A 24775-nucleotide genomic window follows, 5' to 3' on the forward strand; every position below is an offset into this window, starting at 1 on the left:
CATTCATCCTTTTATTTAATGATAATGTCCCTTTACTAATCATTTACTGCTAGGAAGTCAATTTCCCTTTAAGGATCCATGAGGATAATAAGGACTTTATAGCTGCCCAGCAGTGATGTCAAAATATTAAGAGTTATTGTAGGCTATGTCAACTTTCATTTAACATAGAACAGAAACATTTACACAACAAACTCAAATAAAGAGCAATAAAAAAAGATGGCTTATTTTTATCACAGTAAGGTGCCCAGCTCGTTTTTTGTTTTTTAAGATATGAGGTCATTTTATTTTAATGCAAAACACAAATTTGAATCACAAAATGTTGATGAAAAAATCTAAAAAATGATGACTGTATGTTTGAACAATTTCACATGTGATTTTGAAAAATAAGTATCTGAAAGTCTAAACTTATGTGTCGATCAAACTCAGGTCCAGTGATGACTCAGATACCTAAGAAAGGTTTAAAGGTGCGCACACTCAAGATAAGAATGACTAATTTCAGTTAAATTGCAATAACAAAAATGTAAAAATATGAAAATAAATATTTTGGACATTTGAACACTTTCTCTCGACTGTCATCTTTGCACTTAATGCAATCTTCTCTTTTAAGCAAGATTTAGCAAATCAATTTCCTCAACCAAATCATTATTTTTTTTTAAGTTAAGTAACATCCGAGATTGTCAGTTCCAAAACATGAGATTTCATAAAACAATGAAAGATTCCTTTTATCTCTTTACATGCTCTGTAGTTCCACTATTCTTTAAAAAAATATTGTGAGAGAATTGTCTGCTGGATTATGCAGGATTATACTGCTTAGAAGGAAAACTTTGGATGTGTTCATGCATGAATGGTCAGGGAGGGCATGCTCATTAAAATGTCATATTTGGAAGCCCCGGTGTAGATCCCAGTGTAACCCTAGCTTTACCCTCCTTTGACCCCATCCTATTCTTAGCCTGGGTCAATGTGACAATCATTTCATGTCACCTGGATCGAGGATGAAAGTGATACTCCAGTCAAAGTATTGTAAGTATGAAAAGTAGTATGAGACTTTGTTTAGTGACATGTTGTTCTTGTGAAGGTTTTTTTTTTTTTAACTTCTTCAACCAACATTTCTTGGTGGGTGTGGCATGCTTAAATTATTTTTTATATGTCTGATCTTCTAATGCGGGGGGAATCAAAAGTCACACCTGTACAGAAACTATTTTAACAGCCTTATTGTTTTCTCTTATTCTCTTCCTCTTAATTGCATAAAACTAGTGTGCGAGGATAAATGTCCATCAAATAGTGAATAACATTAACCCTTTGTAAAGCCGTCGTGTTATTGGCAAGAATAAAATCTATCTGCGAGGTGCAAAATGTAACAATTGCAATACTTGCAAAGTTTTAATTGTAATTCTTTTGTCATGTAAGATTATGTTATTTTATCCCGGTTTTATAATATGTTATTATTATTATTATTAGTAGTAGTAGTAGTAGTTATTATTTTACAACTGTGCATATAATATGAATTTGACATCAAAAAATAAATATCAAACATTTCCGATGACATCATAAATCCAGCAACAGCGAACTAAGCACAACTAACACCCACAGCAACGAACCAATAGAATGTTGGGATGTACACGCTTCGACCAATCAGAAGTCTCGACACTAGCAAGTGTTTTATCTAACCTACAGGGCTTCAGTTCAGGCGTCCAGTTCTGTCAAAATTTGCGCCAGAGACAAAACCTCCAGTAGTAATGACACAGTGGATGTACGTCCTTGATGCAACTTTCTCCATGTCCTTTTTTTTCTTTATCTAACGGAAGGTAAGAACCGTTGATATCCCTGCGCGTGCTAACGTCCCAGCGTTCGATGATGTGTCAGTCAGGCTAACGCTAAGCTAGCTGTCAAGATACTATTAGACAACGTTAGGTAACAATTAATGATACATTTTCACACCTATACCTCTGAATGTGATTTTGCTTACCATGGGTGTCTAAGCTTGCAGCTGGAAAAATATATGGCAATGTATTAAGTGGCTTGGTGTGTAATGTTATCCTGTGTGCCAACACTTAGCTAGTTGAAGTAGCCTGTGCACAGTTTGCAAACATGTTTGTCATACAATGAGGGATATAAGATCGGTTTATATTATTACAATAACAAATAGGGTTGTTTATGGTTTCGGCAGCCTACTTCTAACGCAGAGGGGTTGAATTGGGGTGCAGCCAAACAGAAAACTAAGAAGCTAATGCTATCTGCTGCTAACTTAGCCTGTTACATAATCCTGCTATTTAGGCAACGTTGTGAACCTTATTATGTCATGGCACCTTATTCACAAAACCTTACCCGCATGTAAACTCTATGCAAAGTTAAAGTGTATTGGCCTCAGTCTTATCTGCACAGCGTTGTCAAACAGCTGTAAAGCAAACCTCTTCAACTGAGCTGACCTCTGCCCTTTGAGTCTGTAATTAGGCCAACCTGCTCTAACCTTTGGATCTCACTACAGCATCCTGTACACTAGGACTGGGCGATATGGCCAAAATCCTATATCACAATATTGTTTTTTTTTTGTTTTAGCTCGATAATGATATAGCATGCTTTCTGGTAATTTAACAATTCTTTATGAAATAACCACATGGTAAAGTCTATTTTTGGATAATCCTGTGTGAATTAAATATTTCTGTTTTCGCTTGGGCTGAGCCTGAATCCTTTTCTGCTTGTTAATATCCATCTTATGGCGCCTCCCACTATGGTTCGCTCAAGGTTCACTCCCACATGCAAGGATTAGAACATAAAGCGTTGTCAAAATAATGAAAAATTGGCGTAAAGCAGTTCAGCTGCTGGTTTTGTGACATCACGATAGAGACGATATAGAAAAAACTTGATTGACATTTTCATATTGTTTTAATGATATACAGTATATTGTCATATTGCCCAGCCCTACTATACACATAGTTTTACATGCATTATAAGGGTTGCAAATTGAGAAGTGTGAGAGTTGGCCATTGTTTTTCATTGATAAGTCTTCACGTTTTCTTTTTCAGGTGCACTCTACAATTATGGAGTTTTGAAACGGAAATTGAGAATTTTGGGGGGAAAGGAGGCCTTTCCCCTCAAGTTTGATGGTTGGACTGCTCGGTGAGAAGGTCAGAGGGTTGTTGGAATACTTGCCTTTTGTAAATTATTATTAGAGTATATAGAAAAAAACTATTTTTGCAAACATTAATATGTAAATCTTTGTATAAAACACACAAGAAGTTTTGTATTTATTAAATTCCTGATGCCATTGTATGCTTTAAGCACCTTAGATTGTGTACGACTTTTGGTTGAAATGGTGGACTGAATTGAGTCACAGAAAGGCTCTGGGGTTGCTAGGGTGCGGTGGAACCTCAACACAAGCACAATTCTAGCACTCCAAACCATCTCTACCTTTTGTTTACACATTTATTTTTCTTCTTGAAGAGCAGCTCTGTTATAGTACACAGTTTTATTGACAGTGTTTTTTGTTTGTCACCGCACATTGTGGTGTATTTAAGTTTGTTTGCAATTGTGGGTGGCGGGCTGTCAGAAGGACTTTATAATACAAAAGGGAGGAGGGTTCACGGTAAAGTTTGGTGGGGGTCAGGATGAGTCTGGCACTGCCGGACTGCACCCCAAAATGCCGCTCACAGAAGCATGCAGATGAGGTTGTAGCTGCACTAACGGGTGGCTCTGAGGGGCAGTTGCGGGCATTCTTGACGTCATACTGCCACAATGCAACCACCCTGCGGGATGCCTTTGGTCGCACTGCCCTTCACCTAGCAGCCTCACTGGGAAAGAAGGCCTTACTGGAGTGGCTGCTGGAGAATAAGAATGCTGACCTGATGGTGAAGGATAAGGAATCTGGCTGGACTGCTCTGCATCGCAGTGCTTTCTACGGACAGATCCACTGTCTCATATCTCTGGTCAAAGTAGGTATTTTACTCCGATTACCAAATTTGTGTCTGTCCAGTTTTATAGGTGCTCCCATTTAAATTGTCTTATTTTACCAAATCATTCAAATAATATGAAAAGTAACCTGTCGTTCCATAAAAATATTCTTACTATTCCTCACCAATTCTTAATCTTGTTTGTTTTTTTCTTATGTTTTTCTTGTTTCAGCATGGCGGCCTACTTTTCACCCAGGACAAGGAGGGTCTCTCTGTCATGGACCTTACAATGAAGGACCGACCATCCCATGTTGTGTTCAAAAATTCCGGTAAGAAGAAATAATAGTGAATTCTCTGCTTAAGTTGAGTAAGAATTTCTGGAGCAACTTCGCTAACTTCCAAGATGCATAAAGGTTGAAACTTAAACAAATCTTGTGATATAAAGAACAACTCAATTGTGAAATTATCCGGGTTTATCTTGTGGGCCATCACAACTGATTAAAAAGAAAATTGTTTGTTCTTAGATCTATATGACATTGGGGATAAAACTATTACCTCTGTAACTTAGTTGTTTTTGTCACAAGGCTAATTAGCAGTATGACTCATTCAAGATAATGAAGCCTTTCACACTTCTACATGCCTGGGATTTGATCCCTGTGTTATATAACGTGTCTTAGTAGCGATTCTGATTTGTTCTTTTCACATTACATACAAAAAGGACTTTCTGAAAATGTATGGAGGCTGAAGTACCGACTGTCGATGAGCAGGACATCCTTGTATAATTATAATTTTTCTTCACTTTTATTTGACCTTTTCAGTATTATGTAAAGCACTTTGAAATGCCTCCTTTTTGATAGGTTTCATACAAATGACTTTCTCTCTCTTAATGGTAGAAGAAACCAGTGGTTAAAACGAGCTTCAGGTGGAAGCAGTGTTGTGGCTATGCTTATAATTGTGTCCTCTTCCTCATTACAGACCCGACAGAAGTATACACATGGGGAAACAATACTAATTTCAGTCTGGGTCATGGTAATCAGGAGAGCCGACAGCACCCTGAGCTTGTGGATGTGTTTGCCAGGACTGGAGTTTACATCAAGCAGGTAGGCTAACAACACTGTGTTATTGTCCCTGCTCTCCAGGGAAGCAGAAAGGTGTTTTCCTACAGCATAGGGCTTCCCTCTCCTGAAAACATAACTCCAATGTTTCACACCAGTAATGACCTGATGCTTAACTCTGTGCCAACATGTATTGCATAAAAAAAAAAAAAGCCAATGCACATGGGTAGTCTAGATAAAGCACACCACCTGGGTAAAGCAGCAAAACACTCCCTCCCCCAGAGTCCTGTGTTTCGCAACCTTCTCTTCAGGTTAGATCAGCCTTTGTAAGAAATGTTTTCTCAAAGCCTTGCCATACAAATTACAGATGTACCAACAATGGTTATCCTTTACACTTTGAAATTGTACTTTTTAACAAATGAATGAAATAAGTGAGTGTACAGCCATGGTACAGAATATAAGGCGTGCTGTGGTGAAGCATGGACTGTGTTCTTGGCTCACTCTGGATTTGGGAGGTGGGGGTATCGGGGGAGAAACCCTCAGCGATGATGTTTGACTGAGTCAAATAGAGGGCAAAGTGGGTATTCGTTTTTTCTTCTCCTTTGTAATATTAATTTGTGACTTTGAGCCCATGTGTGCATGGTTGAACCATGCAGCCAGACTGTGCCAGCATGGCTACAATTTCATGCGTTTGTCATGTGAATGCTCTTAGTGTGATTAATATAGCAACTGGCACCGGTGCAGCTACCCCCAGTGGTGTGAGTACACACCAGGTGCTATTTGTAGTTGATTAAGTAATGCATAAAGACAGTGTTGGATATGCTGTCGTTTTAATCTATTTTAAAGACCAGTTTGCGTGTCTGTTAAAATATTATAATCCGGGCTTCGTCTCACTATATTGCTGGTGTTTACAGAAGAAACCCTGTGTTTGAGGTGTTTTTTCTGCCCTGCAGAACCTGTTATGCTGAGTAATTTCATAAAGCCTAGTGGGGGACAGATGGATCTGATTTCATGACCACACAATGACCCAGTGGCACTGCGTATAGTCTTTGTCTCCCTGGCCCAATCCAGCAGGTGCCAGAGGTTAAATATTAATTCCACAATGACATGTTTTTAATTAAATGAACTAGACTGCTGTGTGTGCATGTGTGTGGATGTCCACATCAATGTGATACTTTGGGAAACATCCCTGCGCTCTATTGAAAGCTTGAGGGGGAGCAATGTATTAGTAATGATGTTTGCTTTTCCACTTGTGCCCTGGCCTTTATTGGCATAGTGTTTTACTATCACTACAAGAGGGCTTGGCCGAGGGACATGGAAAGAGATGCATCGCAGCCTCTACTATGAGGTCAAAATTATAATGACAAGAGCCTTAATCTGCACAAACCATTGTAGTTTAAAATATGAGAACACATATTTATGTGCTTATGTTTGATCGTCTCTTCTTCCTCCAGGTGGTCCTGTGTAAGTTCCACTCTGTGTTCCTGTCTCAGAAAGGCCAGGTCTTCACCTGTGGGCATGGACAGGGAGGACGACTTGGCCATGGAGATGAACAGACTTATCTGGTGAGACCTGTTAAGTACATATTAATTTATCAAAATCGGCCAGTCATGTTGTTCACCACTGATAAAGATGGAGGTTCCTCCCTGACCACAGATACATAAACACAGACTGTAAAATTCTGAATGGTTTTGTGTTTCTGTGTCACCATTTATAAAGAAGATGAAAAGGTTTAATTTTGACACCATAACAGAGATGTTTATTTAACTTTAAATTTACTTTAATTTTAAAGTTTATTATTGAGGTTGTAGTTATCAGTGGTGTCAAAATGATTATTAGATACACCTCTTTGTGAAGCTTTTTCTATTAGAAACATTTTTAATATGTTAAGTAAGTGGACATGAAGTGTGTTTTATATTGGGGAGACAAAGATTCTTTTCATTTGTTGGATACTTCAAATTTTGAAGTATAAGAAGGAAGTGTTGTGTAGTGGGGACTGTAGCTTTCTACATTAAAAGATCAGTATGGAGTTGCTTCCATAATTTATTATGAAACTGTTCATAATATGTACTCACAACTACACATGAGATGCTGTCCGGTGTAAATGTAGAGGAACCTCTGCATCTTCAGTACCGTTTATTGGTCAAATCTATCAAAGAGATAACCATTGAGCGGTGAGCTGTTTAATACCTGCACGTGTTGTTTTCTAACCTTTTTTCAATATCCTCACCCTCTCACTCCTCTACTAGGTTCCTCGGATGGTGGAGGGCCTGATGTCCCATCACTGCTCCCAGGTGGCAGCAGCTAAAGACCACACAGTGGTGCTGACTGAAGAAGGCTACGTTTACACTTTTGGCCTCAACACCTTTCACCAGCTTGGTCTGGCTCCTCCTCCTGCATCAGCAAATGTCCCTAAACAGGTAGGAAAAGGCAGGAAGGGATACGTGAAAGGGGATAACAATCATATTAGGGCGAGTGAAATAGAAATGTAGTTGGATTTCTTCTCTCCTGTCTCTCTTTTACAGTATGAAAGTTTCTTTTTTAGGTTAATGAATATGTTAATCTTCTGATACTTGAGAATTATGTTTGATTTAAAGTGTTATCTGCACAGTGGTTTCAATGTCCTTGTAATATGTTGTCTATGTAGGTGTTCTCCAAGGCGCTGAAAGGCAGGACAGTGATCGGAGTCGCAGCAGGAAAGTTTCACACAGTGCTGTGGACCAGGGAGGCTGTCTACACAATGGGACTCAATGGAGGCCAGCTGGGTAAGTCTCAACATGGAAAGGTCAGCAAAGCACGAGAGATGTGTTCTGCTTTTAAAATAATGAATGCGACAGTTGAGGAAGATGTGTATAAGACCTGCCAGAGTAAAAATAAAAGACTATCGGTAATATTTTAAGTCGGCATGGAAAATGAAACTCTTCCAATGGTAGAATGGTGCAATTGTTTATTTACTTCTGTAGGACAGATTTATGGTGAGATGGGAAGAGCCTCCATCATATCAGAGGCGGATGACACAAAAGGCTATTATGTGATTTTCTTTTTGTATCTTTTACGCAAAAAGCCAAAATTGAACACTCACTACATAAACACGTCAAGTTTATTTAAGCAAAGTTTGATTGTTCTCCATTGTGCGATGACCCCCAGGTTACCTGCTGGATCCTAATGGAGAGAAGTGTGTGACGGCCCCTCGGCAGGTATCAGCCCTGCACCACAAGGATGTTACCATAGCAATGGCAGCAGCTAGTGATGGAGCAACAGTGGTTGTGACTGAGAAGGGGGACGTGTACCTGTTAGCTGACTACCAGTGCAAGAAATTGGCTTCAAGGTAAAGAGGACAGATGAACTTAAGATATATTTATTATACTGCAAAACATTTAAAGATACAAGTTGCGTTTAAGATTTAATAGGATTAAGATTCCATTAAATAGAAATACAAGAGTCACTCTTGCACAGTCTGTGATATTAGAATGATATGCCTCATGCAACATGATATGACTCATTTTACATTCATTTTTGAGAGGTTCCAATATATCCAGCATGCCATTTCTGAATGTTGGTAATGTTCTTGTTAATGTTATGAACAGACGGCATGTTGTGATATAAAGTCAAATGGTTCAGGAAAAGTTTAACATATAATTTCTGTGAAGAATTAAAGGTACAGACTGAGTGCAGCCTTTCGAGCACAACATAGGCTCTGTTCGCTGTGCATCATCTCAGGTATTCAAATATGACCTGATTCGAATAGCCCCAGACAGTAAATCACCCACCAAACTGGAAACATTTAGGTTATCTCTTTCTTTGATTTGCATATTAATTGCTACCACTATGTGTCTTTTAGAAAGGGTAGTGGGGCTCAGTCCACGCTGAAAGCATTGCATTTACCTCCACGCAGATGTTCAAAAAACCAGAAATGATAATTACATGAGAGTCAAAATATGTAGATCTTTATCCATGGACAGACAATTGGATAAGGTATAGTTTCTTGTGTGTACTGTTTGAAGTTGGCCGTACTATCCTTTTTATTTCCTGACAATAGATTTGATCCGTCTCTTTCAGGCAACTGAACATCAAGAAGGTTCTGGTCAGTGGTGGCAGTCTGGACCACCGTGTGGTTCCTCAGATCCTGAACGAGGGAGGGGGTGAAAAGGTGGCCATCTTGGCATTAGATGAAGCCGGGAGGGTAAGTGCATTCATGAAGTATCTAGGAAATATTCACACACACATTCACACACTGATGGCAATCTCCAATCAGTATCTATACACATTGATACCCAATGGCTATGCCTTCGAGCGAATTTGGGGTTCAGTGTCTTGTGTTGTGCCGAGGACACTTTGACATGTGACTGTAGCAGTCAGGGATTGAACCCCCAACCTTCCAACTGAGAGACGACCGACTCTACCACTGAGCCACAGCCGCCCGTATGGGACAGTAAAACTTTACTTTAACCTCACTTCTGCCTCAGTTTTTAAATGTTAGCACAAGAGGGAATGTATAACATTGTTATTTTTAACATTGCTTCACTTCCCCTGTCGTTATCTAACCCATGGTGCAAGTAGACAGTTATACAATCCAAACCCAGGTCGGCCTATATGGAGCCCTTCAGGTGAAAATGGTGACTAAGACTTGTGTTTGTAACTTTTCTTAAATTTCTCCCTCCTCCTCTCTCTGTCAGGTGTTTTGCTGGCGTTCCTGTGGCAGCTCTGTGAGACAGTGCCGGTGGGCGTATGGGCGTCAGGTTTTCATGTCAGACATAGCGCTCAGCAAGAACAGCATGATGTTTGTGACTCAGGAGGGGGAGGGCTTCAGTGGCGTGTGGGCTGGAGAATATAAGAAGTACGAGGAGAAGAAAGGTGAGGAATTTATGTACATGGTATGTTGAATCATAAAGTTGACCAATGTTTTGTACCTGTTGGCTGATGTTTTTAGATTTTTTATTAGATTTTCATGAACTTGTTTTAGACTGTGGTTTAATGTCGTCAGATACTGAACCTTAAACTGGTGAAGCCATTTTTGAAAATGAAAAGTTTAACTTTTTTTAGACACAGGATTCAAGGTGCCTTACATCAAACAACATTATTAAAAGCGACACACATTCAGGAAAACATCAAGAGGAAAAGTTTCTGAAAGAATCGAAAAATCCATATGATAAAATATATATGATAAAAAAAAGACCATCACAAGAAGTACAGTTAAATCCAGAATATAAGGTGCACCGAAATATAAGATGTTTTGGGGGGTATCCTAGTGGAAAAAAGTTTTCTATAGCTATTAATTAATAAAAACATTTTCATTTAAAACGCATTCAAAACACACACAAATTACAGCCTACCATCTGTTTTCGCCATGTCGAGTTTGCAATCCAGCCTACGTTAATGTTGATTGTTGTGAGGGTGGCGTCTGCACTGGTGGTCATGACGGTGCATGTCCTTGACGAAGCGTTAGCTAGCTTTTAGTGCCATCATCTGCGTTTTTTAATTTATACTGGTATATTGGTCACACCGGTAGGTTATATAAGACACAGCCCACTTTTTAGATGAAAAAAAAGTATTAAAAGTGCGTCTTATACACCGAATTTTACAGTATACTACAATCAATCAACAGTCACAGCAACCCATGAAATAGAAACAAAAATGTGATGTTAATTTGATATGTAAAAAACAACACAAGTGTACTAGGATAAGAACAGAGGGGAGAAACAACAATAAAGAACTAGTATGTTGATTTAAATCTAATTGACATGTTTCTTGTATTCTTGCAGAGGTCAGTGTGGAGGTTTGTGGTCACTCAGATGCTGGGACAGTGTACGAGCGAATTCGCCTGGAGAAACTCCCGTATGTCCACAGAGCTGTCAGCATCACCATGGACTCTAAAGGCCGGAATTTTGGAGTGCTTCAGTCTGACCCCAAAACAAGGTAGGAAATGGCCCTTGTAGCGAGGAGAATGATGCACACAATGGAGTGCATTTATTACTTATTTGTCAAATCTGCTCCGTCGCACAAGAATAAGCTGAAACACAACCTGTGTAAACGGGGTGTTAAAACTACAATGGGTGACACTTGAGTGATAATTGAACTGGAGGAAGTACATCTGTGGAATCATCATGAGGCATTTTTTAGGGAACATGCTGAAAGTGTGAGATCCAAATTTACCAATGAGATAATCCCAATTTGTGAAAAGAGGAGGCTAAATAACGCTCAGAGGAGGAAGGGTTACAAATGTAGTGTTTGTGTTTTCTTATTCATCCTCCTGGCACAACAGTACGCTCTTGTTTTACCAACATGCAGTGTAGTTAGGCCCAAGGACTTTAAACAGATTTAAACCAGTAAAAGAACATATAAAGAAATAACTTCACTCATATTACTGTCTCAGGTTCAAACATGTTACTGTGCCATCTAGAGGTAGAAACTTGCTCCTTCATCTGAGGAGTTGGGAAGCAAAAACAATGGACTTTAAAAGCATTATGTCATAAGGGACTGAATATTGACTTACCACTGAATATGATGCTGGTACATTTAGGTTGTTTGCCATAATAGTGGACTCTTTATCTGATATGGTTGGGTCGTACTGTCTTTTTTGAGATTGTCTTTTTCTATTATTATCTTGCCCCTGATAGTAATATATATGCTGCTTTATGTGAGCACGTGTTACAGCATGGTAGCTTTGTGCCCTTTTTTTACACTGTTCTCTTAATGATTATGGCATGACCATTTTTCTGCATTTCTTTCTCTGATAGTCATTTTTATGTGATTGAAAAGGTTAAAAGGTTAACTATATACAAATATACTTTTGTTTAATATGCTCCTGGCCTTTAAGAGATTTATTGCCTCGAGTCTTGGGTCACAGATATTCCTTTCTTGTTTGTTCTTTTTGATCATTTAATTGATTATTTAAACGTGATGTCCACCGTGTCTTTAACTCAGCTTGTTTGAGATCCCCATCATTTCCCCGTCCTCGTTCTCCCAACACTTCCGGAGCCTTCTGGATGAAGCAGACGAAATGGACAGCATCCATGATGTTACCCTTCAGGCCGGCGATCGCACCTTCCCCGCCCACAAGTACATCCTGTCCATGAGGTCTGAGTTTTTCCGGAAGCAGTTCATGTCTGAGCACGGTGGGGATGATGAGGAGCTTGATGGAGAAGTGAGGAAGAGCGAAGATGCGGTGGGCTGCGATTTAATCATTTTGGAGAAGATCCCAGCGGACATGCTGGAGTACACTTTGCACTTCATCTACACAGACTCCTGTGAGCTGCTGGTGCATGGAGCCCGGCCAAGAATCTCAGGGCACTTGATGGGACAAAACCAGGTGAGAAAGAGAAAAAAATATGTACTTTATTTTAGCAACAGAACCCTACTTTTGAAGTATATAGAAAATATTTGCAATAGCTTGGGGATAACTGCTAACCTCTCTGAGTCAGCTGTGGTTAATAGATGAGGACCGTGTTCTTCTGTTTCCATTGCCTTTGCCAGGACTTGGAGCAGGAGAGGCTTATCAGCAGCCTGCAGGACTTGGGCCTGAGAGGTCGCTCAGCTCTCGAAGTGTACCGCTCTCTGCCCCCTGCAAAAGGAGATGGTGACAAGGCCAAGAGCAAGTGCGCCAAGCCTGGCAAGAAGGGGAAAGGAGGCAAAGGTGACAAGGCCGGGGCCAACGAGGGAGGGGCCAACCCTGTGAAAACCCTACAGGGTGTTGCGAAAAAGCTGGGCCTGGGAAGCCTGTCTGCGAGGTAAGAGACAGAGTGGGCTCAAAACCCTGAGACAAGATCATGTTTGGGGTCATTTCCTTGTCAATCATTAATTCTTTATTCCTCGACAGACTGGATGGAGTCAAATATGAAAGTGGAAAGATCAATGTTATCAATAAGAAAACTGGCAACAAACCCAAATTCTACCAGAAAAAATGGTACGTATATAAGTGTATAATAGTTGTTGTTGGATTTTCAGAAAATAAATGTATTTAAATAAATTTGTATATATATCTATATATATAATCTGTTTGTGTCTGTACAGTTCCTATCTTTGTGATGTTACTCTTAAATCTGAGGATGGGAAAGAGTTTCCATGCCACAAAAGTGTCCTCTGTGCTAGACTGGGTAAGATGGATCTAATTGATCTGATTTGGCCTTTATGGCTGTTGGATGTTTTGGAATTGCAGAAAATGACTCACAAATGTTTTTTACTTTTTTGTTTCTATTCTGCAGAATACTTTAACAGTATGCTTGGAAACCCCTGGATTGAGGTATATTTTTCATACTGCCTTATATAAATGCATTTTGATTACCTCACTGTTTCGGTACTGATCGTAATTTTGTGTTGTGCCCTCTCAGGCCACATCCTGCACCGCCCTGGAGATGCCTACTAGTTCAGAGATCCTGCAGGTCATTCTTGAGTATATTTACACAGATGAATCTCCCACCATTAAAGGTAGCTTCTCCATTTTACGTTGACTTACAGCGCATTTTGATTCAGCATAATAAATGAACATATTGATAAGGAGGTACTGTTCTCTTTCTCTGCTCCACAGAGTCTCTGAATGTAGAGTTTGTCTGCAATGTATTGGTTGTGGCTGACCAGCTGCTTATCACGCGACTGAAGGAGATGTGCGAGGTCGTCATCACTGAGAACTGTAGGTTGTTTGTTGCTTCCTCAACGCTTTAATCTTTTAATATTGAAAAAAAGCTGCATTCATTTCTCTTAAAATTACAAATTGATGGGTTTAAAGTTGAGTAGAAAAAATAGAATAGAAGAAAATAGATTTTGTTCATGTACACTAATTTAGTCATTCACAACATGAGGATTTTTGTGCAATCTCGAACAGCTGTCAGTAGAATACGATATGCTCTTGGCAGCTGTCAGTTTCAACTAAATATGACCATATGTTGATGTTCTTCTAACTTACCTCAATAATGAGTTATGAAAGCGAAACATAATAAAGTGATGATGTTTAAAACACTTGATTTTATTCTGAACATCTATGGTTGGCCAGTTCTCAATGACTTTTATAGAAAATAATAACTAAACAGCAAGATTGGCTCAGAAGACAGCTGATTTTATAACTTCTTATGCCTTGTTTTCTACTTCCAAATAATATAAGTAAAGCAGCTCAGTTTATCAAATGGAGGTTATTTAAAAGAAGCCACTGGGTCTAATTTTATTTTCCATGACTTTCTGAATCATCATCGAAGTCTCTTGCTTTGCTCTTCTTAGTGACTCTGAAGAATGCCACAGAGCTGCTGGAGTTTGCTGCCATGTACAACGCAGAGCAGCTTAAACTCTCCAGTCTCCAATTCGCTGTGCTCAACATGGCCGCCTTGCTGGAGTCAAAGTGAGAATTGTAACAATTTTCCCAACGTAATTTTTGAGCATTTGAGCATTTTTTTGTCCTTTATGGTATTTTTATAGCTGTATAAAGATCCTATGAAGAAAACATTTGATTACAATGCTACAGAGAATATCATTACCTTCAGAAGTATACATTGGTCTGTGATAAGTTAACTTGTTTATTATTAGCAAACTGCTGGGCATGGAAATTTGATATACAGCATGACAAGTACTTTTCCCTGCAGGAGAGTACTAAAATATCTTTTCTCATCTGTTCCTGTCGATCTGTCTGTCTGCCCCTTTGTTTTTGTGTTGCCCTCAGAGCGCTGGATATTCTTAGTGATGAAGTGCTGGTGGAGCTTTCTGCAGCCTACAAGAGGATGGTGAGTCAGCCCGAGGCAACATCCTAATCTGCTACATCCTTTCCACGTGTTCAGTGTTTTGTTAAGTGTTCGTCTTGGAGGTTTTTTTTTCTCCAAATAGAGTAAAATTTTGCTTTGGCTTAAATAATCCATCTCTCCACAAGAAGTTACTTCAGTTATCTTCAGACATGTTTTGTCCTGAATATAAGAATTGACTTTGAGTGACCAATGTTGCTGTTTGTGTTTCTTATGCAACTGGCAGCTCAATGCAGCAACGTTTGCCATACCCAATGCGGCTTTTAGGAAATGTACCATATACTGTATATACAAGTGTATAGAAATACAAGTGCACAATGAAACTAAACAATTCTACAATACACCAACAAAAATGGCAAAATTACCTGTCAAAAAATAAAAAACCTTGTAGTTTGACCTGATATACGGCTGTCAGTTGTGCATTTAAGGGCTATGTCTGACAATACAGTATTCAGTGTGTTTTATGCATTGGAGAGTCAAATGTATTATAACTGATTGTAGTCCGTACATTTTAGTTATTGAATTTGACACTTATTTTTTGTCCTTTTGCGGTGGATTAGATCTTTTTTTTTTAATGGTTTGGTTCTCACATCTTTTTTTCAAATGTGCACATGGTCTACTTCTGACTAAGGATGCAACAATTAGAGATTTTGATGGTGCAATTGTAGTCGGAGAACTAATCACAGTTTTAAGAGTATTATGGATTCATGAATTTTACAACATTACTAATGTATAAAATCACATTAACATTCTTTAGAAATGTTAAAGTGTTTATTGATAATATAAGATTAACTTTATTGATCCCCGATAAGTAAATTTGTGAGTAATAAACTGGAGTGTTATTGTCATCAATTCCTATCTTTTAATAATCTATTTTTAATAATTAATCTGATCTTACATCTTACTATGTCTGCATCAAGTTTGATGTGTTTGACACTAACGCTGCAACTTTTTTGCAGCAGGTTTTGCAGATAGGGGATCCGTCGTCTTGAATAACTTCCTGGTTCATTCATAGTGTACCTGAAATGCCCCCACACAGCTGACACTCTTTTCTTCCGTGGGTACAAAGCTTCGCTTCTCGGCCCCTCTGCCATAGTAAAGCTAATGTAGCGTAGCCCCTGTCTCTTGATAAGCACGTCACGTTAAGCTGGTGTGTCACAGGTGTCACTTTGTTTTTTTCATTCCGTGCAGGGTGCGCCAAAAATAATGTACCGGCCCCTAATTTGAGAGTGAGAGCAGTATAAACTGGTGTAGCGGAACCTTCACGATTAAATAAGCATCGTTTTAATGCACAGTTAATAGTGAAACTGGTTAATCGCTGCATCCCTGCTTTTTACAGCAAATATAAAGTGCAAACTTACTCAACAAGTTGTGTTCTTCAACTTCTGTTCGATTTTTCAGATTGTCTGTTTTTTGAATTTCAGATCCCCGCAATGCAAAAGAGGGTTATCACTCCGTATCCTGGCGCCCCAGACCTCAGTGTGTATGAGGATGAAGATTTGGACTCTGCTTTTGGCCCCAGACCAGAAGCAGAAGTGGATCACTCCTGCAGGTACACAAACAGAAATGTTCAGTAGAGTTAGGTTGTGTAAAACATCATTGCTCTAATGTAAAAACAGGTCAGAAGGAAGTTGACAAGAATATCTGCAAGTGTTCACAATCCACGTTTTACCTTCTTAAAGGTGGTATTTCAAATAATTGTATCTGTGAATGATTGTAACTCATTACCTCCCCAGGGAAATCCTTTTGAAGAAGGCCAAGATAAAGGCTAAGAAGAAACCAAGGCGGCGCTCTGACAGCTCAGGGGGCTACACTCTCTCTGATATCATTCAAAGCCCCCCTCCTGCAGGTACGCTTTAACACACTGAGGATGTTTTGTTTTGAAGTATGTTTTTCATTAAATACCATAATTATTGATAAACTTGTACAGTCCATCTGCTCCTTTTTAAAACAACAGACTGTTGTTAGGCAATATTTCACTCTCACACTCTCTCTCCTCTCAGTGGTCTCCCCCTGCCTGGTGAAGTCAGGAAAGGCTAACTCAACAGAGTCCCTGCAGGAGCTGCTCACATCCGACTCAGAGGGCAGCTACATGGGGGTTGGCAGTCCACGAGACATGCAGTCACCCGTCTTCCATGACAGAACTGAGGTTAATGTCCAACCACTTCATCAATAAGATGCAGTCATTTCAGTCCAACCTTGATATAACACGTTCTTTCTGGTATTTAACATGCTGCCTACTGTCTTATACTTGTTTTTATAGTTTGGATAATGTTGTCCATCTGCCATTGTGTAACTGTTAATCATTAAACCAGACATGGAATTATGCATTAGATGGAGGAGTAGATATAACGCAAAACTAAATCTGCAGGATGAGAAGACTCGCAGTCAGAGGCTGAAGACCCCACCCAGCACCCCGACCTCCCTGAAGGACTGCCTTCCAACTCCCCCCAACTCTGCTCCACAAACCATCCCAAAGGTCCTTCCCTGGTAAGAGATGTAATGATCCTTTCTTTAGAGAAAAACAGTTTTATCCTTCCAATCTGGTGGTTTTCTATCCTTCTAAATAAACGGCAGATGGAGCATTCAGAGTCAAAGAGGAAAGTCTGGGTTTTTTTCACAAGCAAGCTTGATATTTGATCCCACGGACGATATGTCCTCCTACTTCATTTTGAGGAGGGGGATTTGAGAAATAAGGAAATGTTATCATCCCTAGTTAATACGTTTTGAAAATTGAGCTTTATGTGTGACTGTGTTATTACAATCTGCAGTCCCGCTCGTCCACCCCCAGTCTTGGATCTGAGAACCATCATGAACATGGAGGCCAGCTCTCAGCAGACCCTCAGAGCCACTCCTAAAAGCCCTGGAAGGTACGAGACATCAGCTGTTCTAATTATACCTGAAAAGATGATTAGCGGTACATTAATGGCTGATTACTTTAAGATTACATTCGTACTGTTGCTTTTTTGTTCTTAAAAGTGATGCTTCTTTTTGTGCCCAGTCTGAACGAAAGCTGTTCTGCCACATAAGATAAAATTAATGTTTCACTGTTGTTTACTTCAGCTAACCTATATGTACATATTTTTCCTCCTGCCTGCAGTGTCAGCGCCAGCATTAAGCACTCTCCTGTTCCCGCAAAACTGTCCCAGAAGCAGAGGAAGATGTTGGCAATGGCCAACAAGGAGGCCAGTGTGGAGTCCACTGCATCCAAACCAACCCCCACAGTCACCCCATCCAAAAGCAGTGGGAAGGCCTGGTGAGTGAGCCCAAATATGAAGACTACTACTCACAGCTATCAACAAATAACTTCCCGCTTCCTCTACCTCAGTTAGTTTTAGGTCACTTACAATTTGTGTCTTGGTATTAAAACACGAGAAAAATATCTTTGTTTATGTGGATTTGGTTGCTTGGAATGACAAATGCTCAGATGATTGTTACCCAGCTACAGTTTCCTTCAGCTCTACAGATGGTTTTAGCGTTTACAGCAACATTTTTCACATGTCTGTCTCAAATGCACGGCTCTCATCAGGACTGTTTCATGTGGTAGCTGGCAGCTGGTTTCTGAAAACCCAGTTTACTCTACCTGCCCAGCGTCAAATGGCAAAGAAAGCTAGTGTCAAGCTGGTGAACATAGTGAAGCATTTAGCAGCTAAAGAGCCAGATATTTGCCTCAGGAGGTGGTGGATGCCAAAACTGAGCTAAGGGCAGAATATATATATTGGGCTGAAAATCTTGTGTTGACCAGAAACTTGACTCCAAATAAATGTTAATGTTGCTCTTATTCGCCTAGATGTGTTTGCTTACATGTTAGCCATATTAACTTCAATAAGGGGATGATATGTCAATGTACACAGTTTTTTCGCACATTATTTTAAGGAAATATATTAAGGAAAACCGTCAACAAAATTCCATGATTTAATTTTTTTTTTTGCCTGGAATCACTATGACAGAAAATTGTGACAGTCCAGTCATATATACAGCATCAGTGACATACTTACAAGTGCAGGCCGATAGTTGAAAAGGTGGATGATTCCGTACATAATATTTGTATTACTGACAAAATTTAGTTTTTACCGAATAGTAATTTCGTGGGTTAATCTGCACAATTGCTCTACAAGTTGTAAAACATGATCCCCTCTGCAGAAGGCAAAATGGAAACGCAATTTTAATACATTTTTTTCATCTAAAAAGAGGGCTGTGGCCTATATACCGGTGCGACCAATATACCAGTATATAATGCAGAAAGGTATTTTATTGTGTTACGGTATTGTACCTAGACGATGGCACTATAATCTAGCCGAAGCTTCGTCACGGACATGCAGCGTCACGATCGTTAGTGCAGCCACCACCCTTACAACAATCAACGTTTGTGTAGGCTTAGCTCAACTACTGTAGTCGTAGCTTGCAGGATTGCAAACTCAACATGGCCAAAACAGATGGTCGGCTATAATTTGTGTGTGTGTTGCGTTCTTATTAATAATAGCTATAGAAAACCTTTTTCCCTCTGAGATTCCCCTCAAACCATATCTTATATTATGTCTTGTATTCCGGTGCGACTTATATTCCGGACTTTACGGTAGTTGTTATTTCTACTGATAGTAAATACCCTCCTGCTCACCTCTGACACATTGTCGATTTAAAAGTGAATTTGGCGATATAAAAGGTGAGGATGGTTTTCCCCTGTAGTATTTTGGCTTTTCAGGCACACAGTGTTTAGAAAGTAAAATAGAAAAGACTTCTAAAACAGCAGGGTCACTACTTTTGCATAGGAGCAGTAACAACAAAATTGCAACCATGTTTTCTTTGTGTTGTGATTTGTGCTCTTTCTTCATCTGTGTCGTTTGTTTCTATCTGCAGGGCAACATTAGTCCAGTCCCCACCCTCCTCATGCTCATTTCGGGCACTGCTGGAGGAGGAGGAGAAGCGCTTGATCAGAGTGGGACAAACAGGAGCCCAGAAGGGCCAAGGTACCCAGGCATCCCCTGTCACTGCTACTCCTGCAGCCAGGAGGGTCACATTCAAATGTGCCGAAAGCAGCGAACCAGAGAAACCTACTGGGTGAGTATCTATACATAACACACACTGGAGGATGGATGCTACTGTTAGGATCTGCTTTTTCCACTTGGTGGCACTGTTGATGTGTTTTTATAAAACTCTTGGAGGGTTGTTTTTTCTTTTTCTTCTAAATCAGCTACCCACAAACACACTATATATATATAGATAAGATACAGGAGATCACATTAAGATTGATTCTCTTGTACTTAAATTACAATTAACCCCATTACAAAACCTAATCTAAGCCATTAAATATAATGAATTATAACCATGGGGCTGTCTGGTCGTGCAGTGGTGAGCACTGTCGCCTCACTGCTAGATAGTTCTTAGTTCGGATCCCGGTTCAGACAAAGTTGGCCTTTCTGTCTTTGCATGTTCTCCCCGTGCATGCCTGGGTTCCCTTGCTGGGATAGCTGGGAAGCTTGAATTGGCTCCTGATAATGGATAGATGGATGGATTTATTTTCTTATATCCCATCAAATCAAGAACTTCTTTTCATTTTTTGTGGCCACTTGGACAACAAACATACACTGGCTTTGAGATGAAGAAATAAAAAGAGGAAGTTGCTATTATTTTTCATATAAGAATGATTCTCAAGGGAAGACGCAAACTGCTGACTGACACGCACTTCTCTTGTCAGAAAGATCAAGAGAGGCGCGATGCTCTGGTCTGAGCGAGGTGAACAGCTTGAAATGACCCAGTACAGCTGGGTTGACCTGCCTGCTGACACTGAGTCACCCTGACCTCTACAACATACCCAGACAGCTGGACAAACACAGCAAACACACAGCAGTGTGAGCTGTGGTTATAAATATAGAAGACAAATTATCTTTTTGTTAATTGTTGACGTTAAAACAACAATAATTTAATGTAGTCCTACCTTTGTATGAGAGGATGGCTAAAAGAAACTACACTAGAGGTCATGTCAGGTCTTAAAAGTAAAATTAATTTACCAGTGTTTCGTAAGCGTGTCTCTGTTATCTGATATCATACTTCCTTCTCCGTATGTTTACCTCCGCTTCATGCTGCAATCTTTAGAGCATAGATATCAAACAGCTGTGCGAGTGTCTCTAGTGAAGGCGGTGATGTTAATCAGTATTGATAAGGGCAGCCCTCATGTCACAACGGATCATCCAGTACAGGGAGCAGGTTCCAGGATCCTCTTGGTGTTTTGATGAGCGGAGAGACAGAAGAGTTGAGGACTCGGCGAGCAGCAACAACCTCGTACATTCTCCTGTCCGCCTTCAGGGACACTGTTTCCATCCCCTGTCTGAATGAATAGAGATGCCTTTAAAATATTTGTGCTTTGATCTTTTGTCAAACTCTTTTTTTCTCTCATGTCTTCTTTGAATATTTCCTGTTGTGTCTCTATGCCAGATTTACATACACACACACAAAATAAGACTCCACGTTCCGTATGGCTTTAACATGCATCATAGTGAGTGATTAGGAAGGCTTTTGGCCACATTTCTAGTAAACTATTAATGGAGTGTGTCTTCAACCCGCACATGGCAACTTTGAAATAGTAAATCACTCCAAGTGCACACAAATCAGCCTGCAAGGAGCTCATGTCATCTCTGTGACGTGTCGTATTTTACATGTCAATTCAACTAGACGTTCAAGGTCCTTGTGGAGCAGGAAAAAACAACACGGGTTTGTTTACTTTCAGAGTCAAAGAATATAAATATTCAGAGGGGAAATAATATTTTATGCAATCTGTTTTTGAGTGTAAGGAAAATGTATATGCCTATCATAAGTATTATACAAGGCAGCGTGTAAGTGCTTTACAGACATTTAAAATAAGGAAATGGAAAGAAACTAAGAGATTGGTAGAAACAAAATTATTACAAAATCTTCCTGCTTTTTTTAAGAGGGTTTACCACATTATGTCACTAATCTAACTGGCAATGAGCGGTTGTACCAGGTGTCAACATCAACTGACATAAGGTCTCCTGTTTTTTGTTTTTCTATTTTAAGCAACTATAAGTAATATTTCTATAATAACATCTGTTAAAGTGATGAATCCACAGAGAATTACCACCTCAAGCTGCAGTTCACCTCAGCTCCATGAATCTATTTACTATCTCTTATGTTTTGATTTTCAAGTCTTCAACAGTTTTGGTTAACTTTTACATCTCTTACAGCTGTTTTCAGATAAATAAACTCCAAAACCTACTGCATGCTTCACATACCCCGGCACTGTACAGCAGTTAGTCAAAGTTGGCTAATAGCTGGAATTAAATTCTTCAGGTGGCCAGAAACGCAATGCAAAGATAAAGCTAATTGCATATTCGCCTTGTGTAAATAGTCAACTGTTTAACAGTTGCAGATATGATTTAAGTTAATTGGGTCCCCTGCATCAGTTAGACAAAGAAGAACAAGGAGAAAAGCTTGCCTGCATCTCTGCCAATGAAATCATCTGTAGAAACTTTGATAAGAGCTGTCTCCGTAATGTGATTCTGATGGAATCCAGACTGTGTAATACACTTGTATTTTTAACGTCAGTCCTATTCATTGAAGAGGTTTGTGAAAGCCAGGTGGACAGGTGGTGGCTAACACTCTGCAGCTTGTCAGTTGTTGTCCCCAGCTTTGTTCACACTCTCAGACTCTTGTTGCTTTACTTTCACTGATCCTCTCCTGCTTTCTCTCTCTGTGTCATCCGTCTCTCCCCTCAGGCCCTGGGTGCTCGGAGCAGTAGGCAGCCCTCCCCCTTCCTCCCTGGTGACCTTTGCCTCCATCGTGGAGGAGGAAAAGCAGCAAGAAGCTGCACTGATCCGCAGCCGAGAGAAGCCTCTGGCACTCATCCAGGTAACGCGTCATGTCTCTGTGCGTTAGTGCTCACAGTCACCTGCACATACACACTCCTGCCATGAGTGAATGTAAAGCATGTGTGCAGCATCCAGTTGGAAAACATAGCTGTGTTTATCTATCCCTTTATATCTGGAAGCGATTAATCTAAAGAGCATCACACTCAGAACGGTGCTGGTTAGAAATGAAGTGCCTGCAGTTTGCTCTTTTGAAATCCTTCTTTGCTCTTTCCCAGCTGTTGCCAGGCTCCTGTCAGCACCTTCACAAAACACTCAGCTTTCTCCTGCAGCTTTCTGGTCGCCATTATTTAAAACATTCTTATTATCATTAAGCACTTAGTGTCAGCGTTTTCTCTTTTATACTTAAATAGAGTGTGGTTTTGTTCCCCACAAAATCCCCTTTTATAGTTTTTTTTCTGTCATTGCAGATTGAGGAGCGGGCAATCCAAGATCTCCTTTGCCATTATAAGGCGCGTGACAACCCGGATGAGCTGATAGTGGTGGAGAGGTCTTCCAAAGGTCCTATTGCAGTCCCAACCTGGAACAAACACTGATGGAAAATCAGCACAGCCACTACATACCATCTGATTGAGAACATCCCCTGCAGTTGTCCCCCTGTAACATCAGCAGATCCATGAGTCAGTGTAGAGATGCGTTTCAGAATCGTCCTGGCCGGCGTGATACGGGTCTGATGCAAAACTAAGCTTGTCTCTGCAGTGTTACTTTAAATTTTATTTTATTGCTGCTCAACATTTAGTTTGTATGGGGTGACCCAGAGAGTAGTGTTTTTCATAACTTATTGCGGTCCTGAAGAGAAGTTTTTGGTTTGGGTTTACTAATGCATAATGTTTGTATTGTTAGGATTTATGGCTCGTCTTGGCAAACAAAGTCTTTGGCAAAAAGTCGCCAACTTTTTCCAAATATTTATAGGTAGCTATGTGAAGTTAAAGGTGCCAAAGACATGAAAAGCAATGGAGATGTTCAAGCCACAAAATGGGTCCAAGCTACATCACCTTGTGGGCTTGAGCGTGTGTTAAATCAGTCGAAGCTCTCAATGTGATTAAGACAGAAAAAGTGCCAATTATCAGCTGTGGCAGAGCAAGTACTAAAGAAGTAAAGGAAGCTGTTTACCAAGGCAATCTATTAGTCTCATTTAATGGTCCTTTTTTTCAGCTTCAGAAGTGTATAGTTTGGACTGGTTGCTTCTGCTCATAACAGTGACGTGGCGAATTTACAGATGTAAGATAATATGTGAATTTTAAATATGGAGCATATTTAAAATACATTATTTGATGCCGTTTCGGTGAATGACAAATGCTCAGTAGAGTTGATTGTGTTGAAGTTCTCACTAGTGTTTTAAAAGAGGTGGTGTGCCTTTATCACATGATGACCACACTCGGCTAAACAGCAGCTGTTACAGTAGCTACAATACGTTTCCTCCTCATTAGTTTCTTTCATTATTCTTTCGATTAATTAACTCCAGTTTGGAGCTGTTCTAAGCTTGGTTGGTACCTCGGATCTGGACCATGTAATCTCATCTTTATGCCATTTGTTTGCGTGTATGTGTGCGTGAGCCATAAGGATGTGAAGAGAAAATGGCATGTAATAAAATCTCTCAGCTGTGCAATGATCCTGTGTCCGGTCTCTTTTTCAGTTTAGATTGCAGTGATGAGACAAAATTAATTTTTGTCAATTACGCCTTGTGTTTTTTTCTTCTTTCTTAATAGCAGAGACTTGGTCCTTTACTGAAAAATGTGGCTCTCACCGCATCTAATAACGAGGACACTTAATCTGCCGACTCCTGACACTTAAGCTGCCCTGCATGAGCAGAGGACCATTATCAAGTCTCAGCCTGTGATTAACTGTGATGACCCTGATCTGAACAGCGAGTGGGGCAATTTAAAATTTTTATTGGATGTAATTACAGGTAGAGCATCGCATCGGAAGTCAGGGAGAGACAGCTCGTGGGGGAAATATTAATTACAGATTAGGATCTATTAGTTGGTGCAGAGATGGCACATGAATCAAAGCCTCAGAGGAAAAGTCTGCCGCTTTACATCACTCCACAATGAGCTGGGCTGATACCACAGGCATGGAAACCAGTGTGGAATCTTTGAAAGGGACTGCTCATCCCGAGCATCTGTGCTTTGAATTATAATGTACTGTTTTTGCAGGTGGTGCAGTGCCACATTAAATGTTTTAAAATTAGACCTCGAGGCACAATAAGCTGCCTACTTGATGTACTTGAGCAT

General features: G+C 40.0%; 1 protein-coding gene across 1 annotated transcript; it reads left to right on the top strand.

The window, feature by feature from the left end:
- Positions 1 to 1662: 1662 nt before the first annotated feature.
- ibtk (inhibitor of Bruton agammaglobulinemia tyrosine kinase) lies at positions 1663 to 24153 on the top strand. Its single transcript, XM_069656170.1, has 29 exons — positions 1663 to 1805; positions 3024 to 3929; positions 4120 to 4216; positions 4863 to 4987; positions 6397 to 6507; positions 7192 to 7362; positions 7590 to 7707; positions 8090 to 8270; positions 9002 to 9125; positions 9619 to 9796; positions 10705 to 10858; positions 11867 to 12251; positions 12416 to 12669; positions 12759 to 12845; positions 12953 to 13035; positions 13144 to 13181; positions 13270 to 13366; positions 13467 to 13568; positions 14150 to 14267; positions 14586 to 14646; positions 16086 to 16213; positions 16398 to 16510; positions 16665 to 16810; positions 17033 to 17151; positions 17433 to 17531; positions 17762 to 17917; positions 19519 to 19719; positions 22392 to 22524; positions 22952 to 24153. The coding sequence occupies exons 2-29, from the start codon at positions 3606 to 3608 to the stop codon at positions 23075 to 23077; spliced, it is 4029 nt and encodes a 1342-aa protein (XP_069512271.1). The 5' UTR covers positions 1663 to 1805; positions 3024 to 3605; the 3' UTR covers positions 23078 to 24153.
- Positions 24154 to 24775: the final 622 nt, after the last annotated feature.

This window comes from Semicossyphus pulcher, unplaced genomic scaffold (genome assembly GCF_022749685.1).
Source record: "Semicossyphus pulcher isolate SPU_LCO1_2020_fin unplaced genomic scaffold, fSemPul1.0.p SCAF_9, whole genome shotgun sequence".
Classification (NCBI taxonomy): Eukaryota; Metazoa; Chordata; class Actinopteri; order Labriformes; family Labridae; genus Semicossyphus; species Semicossyphus pulcher.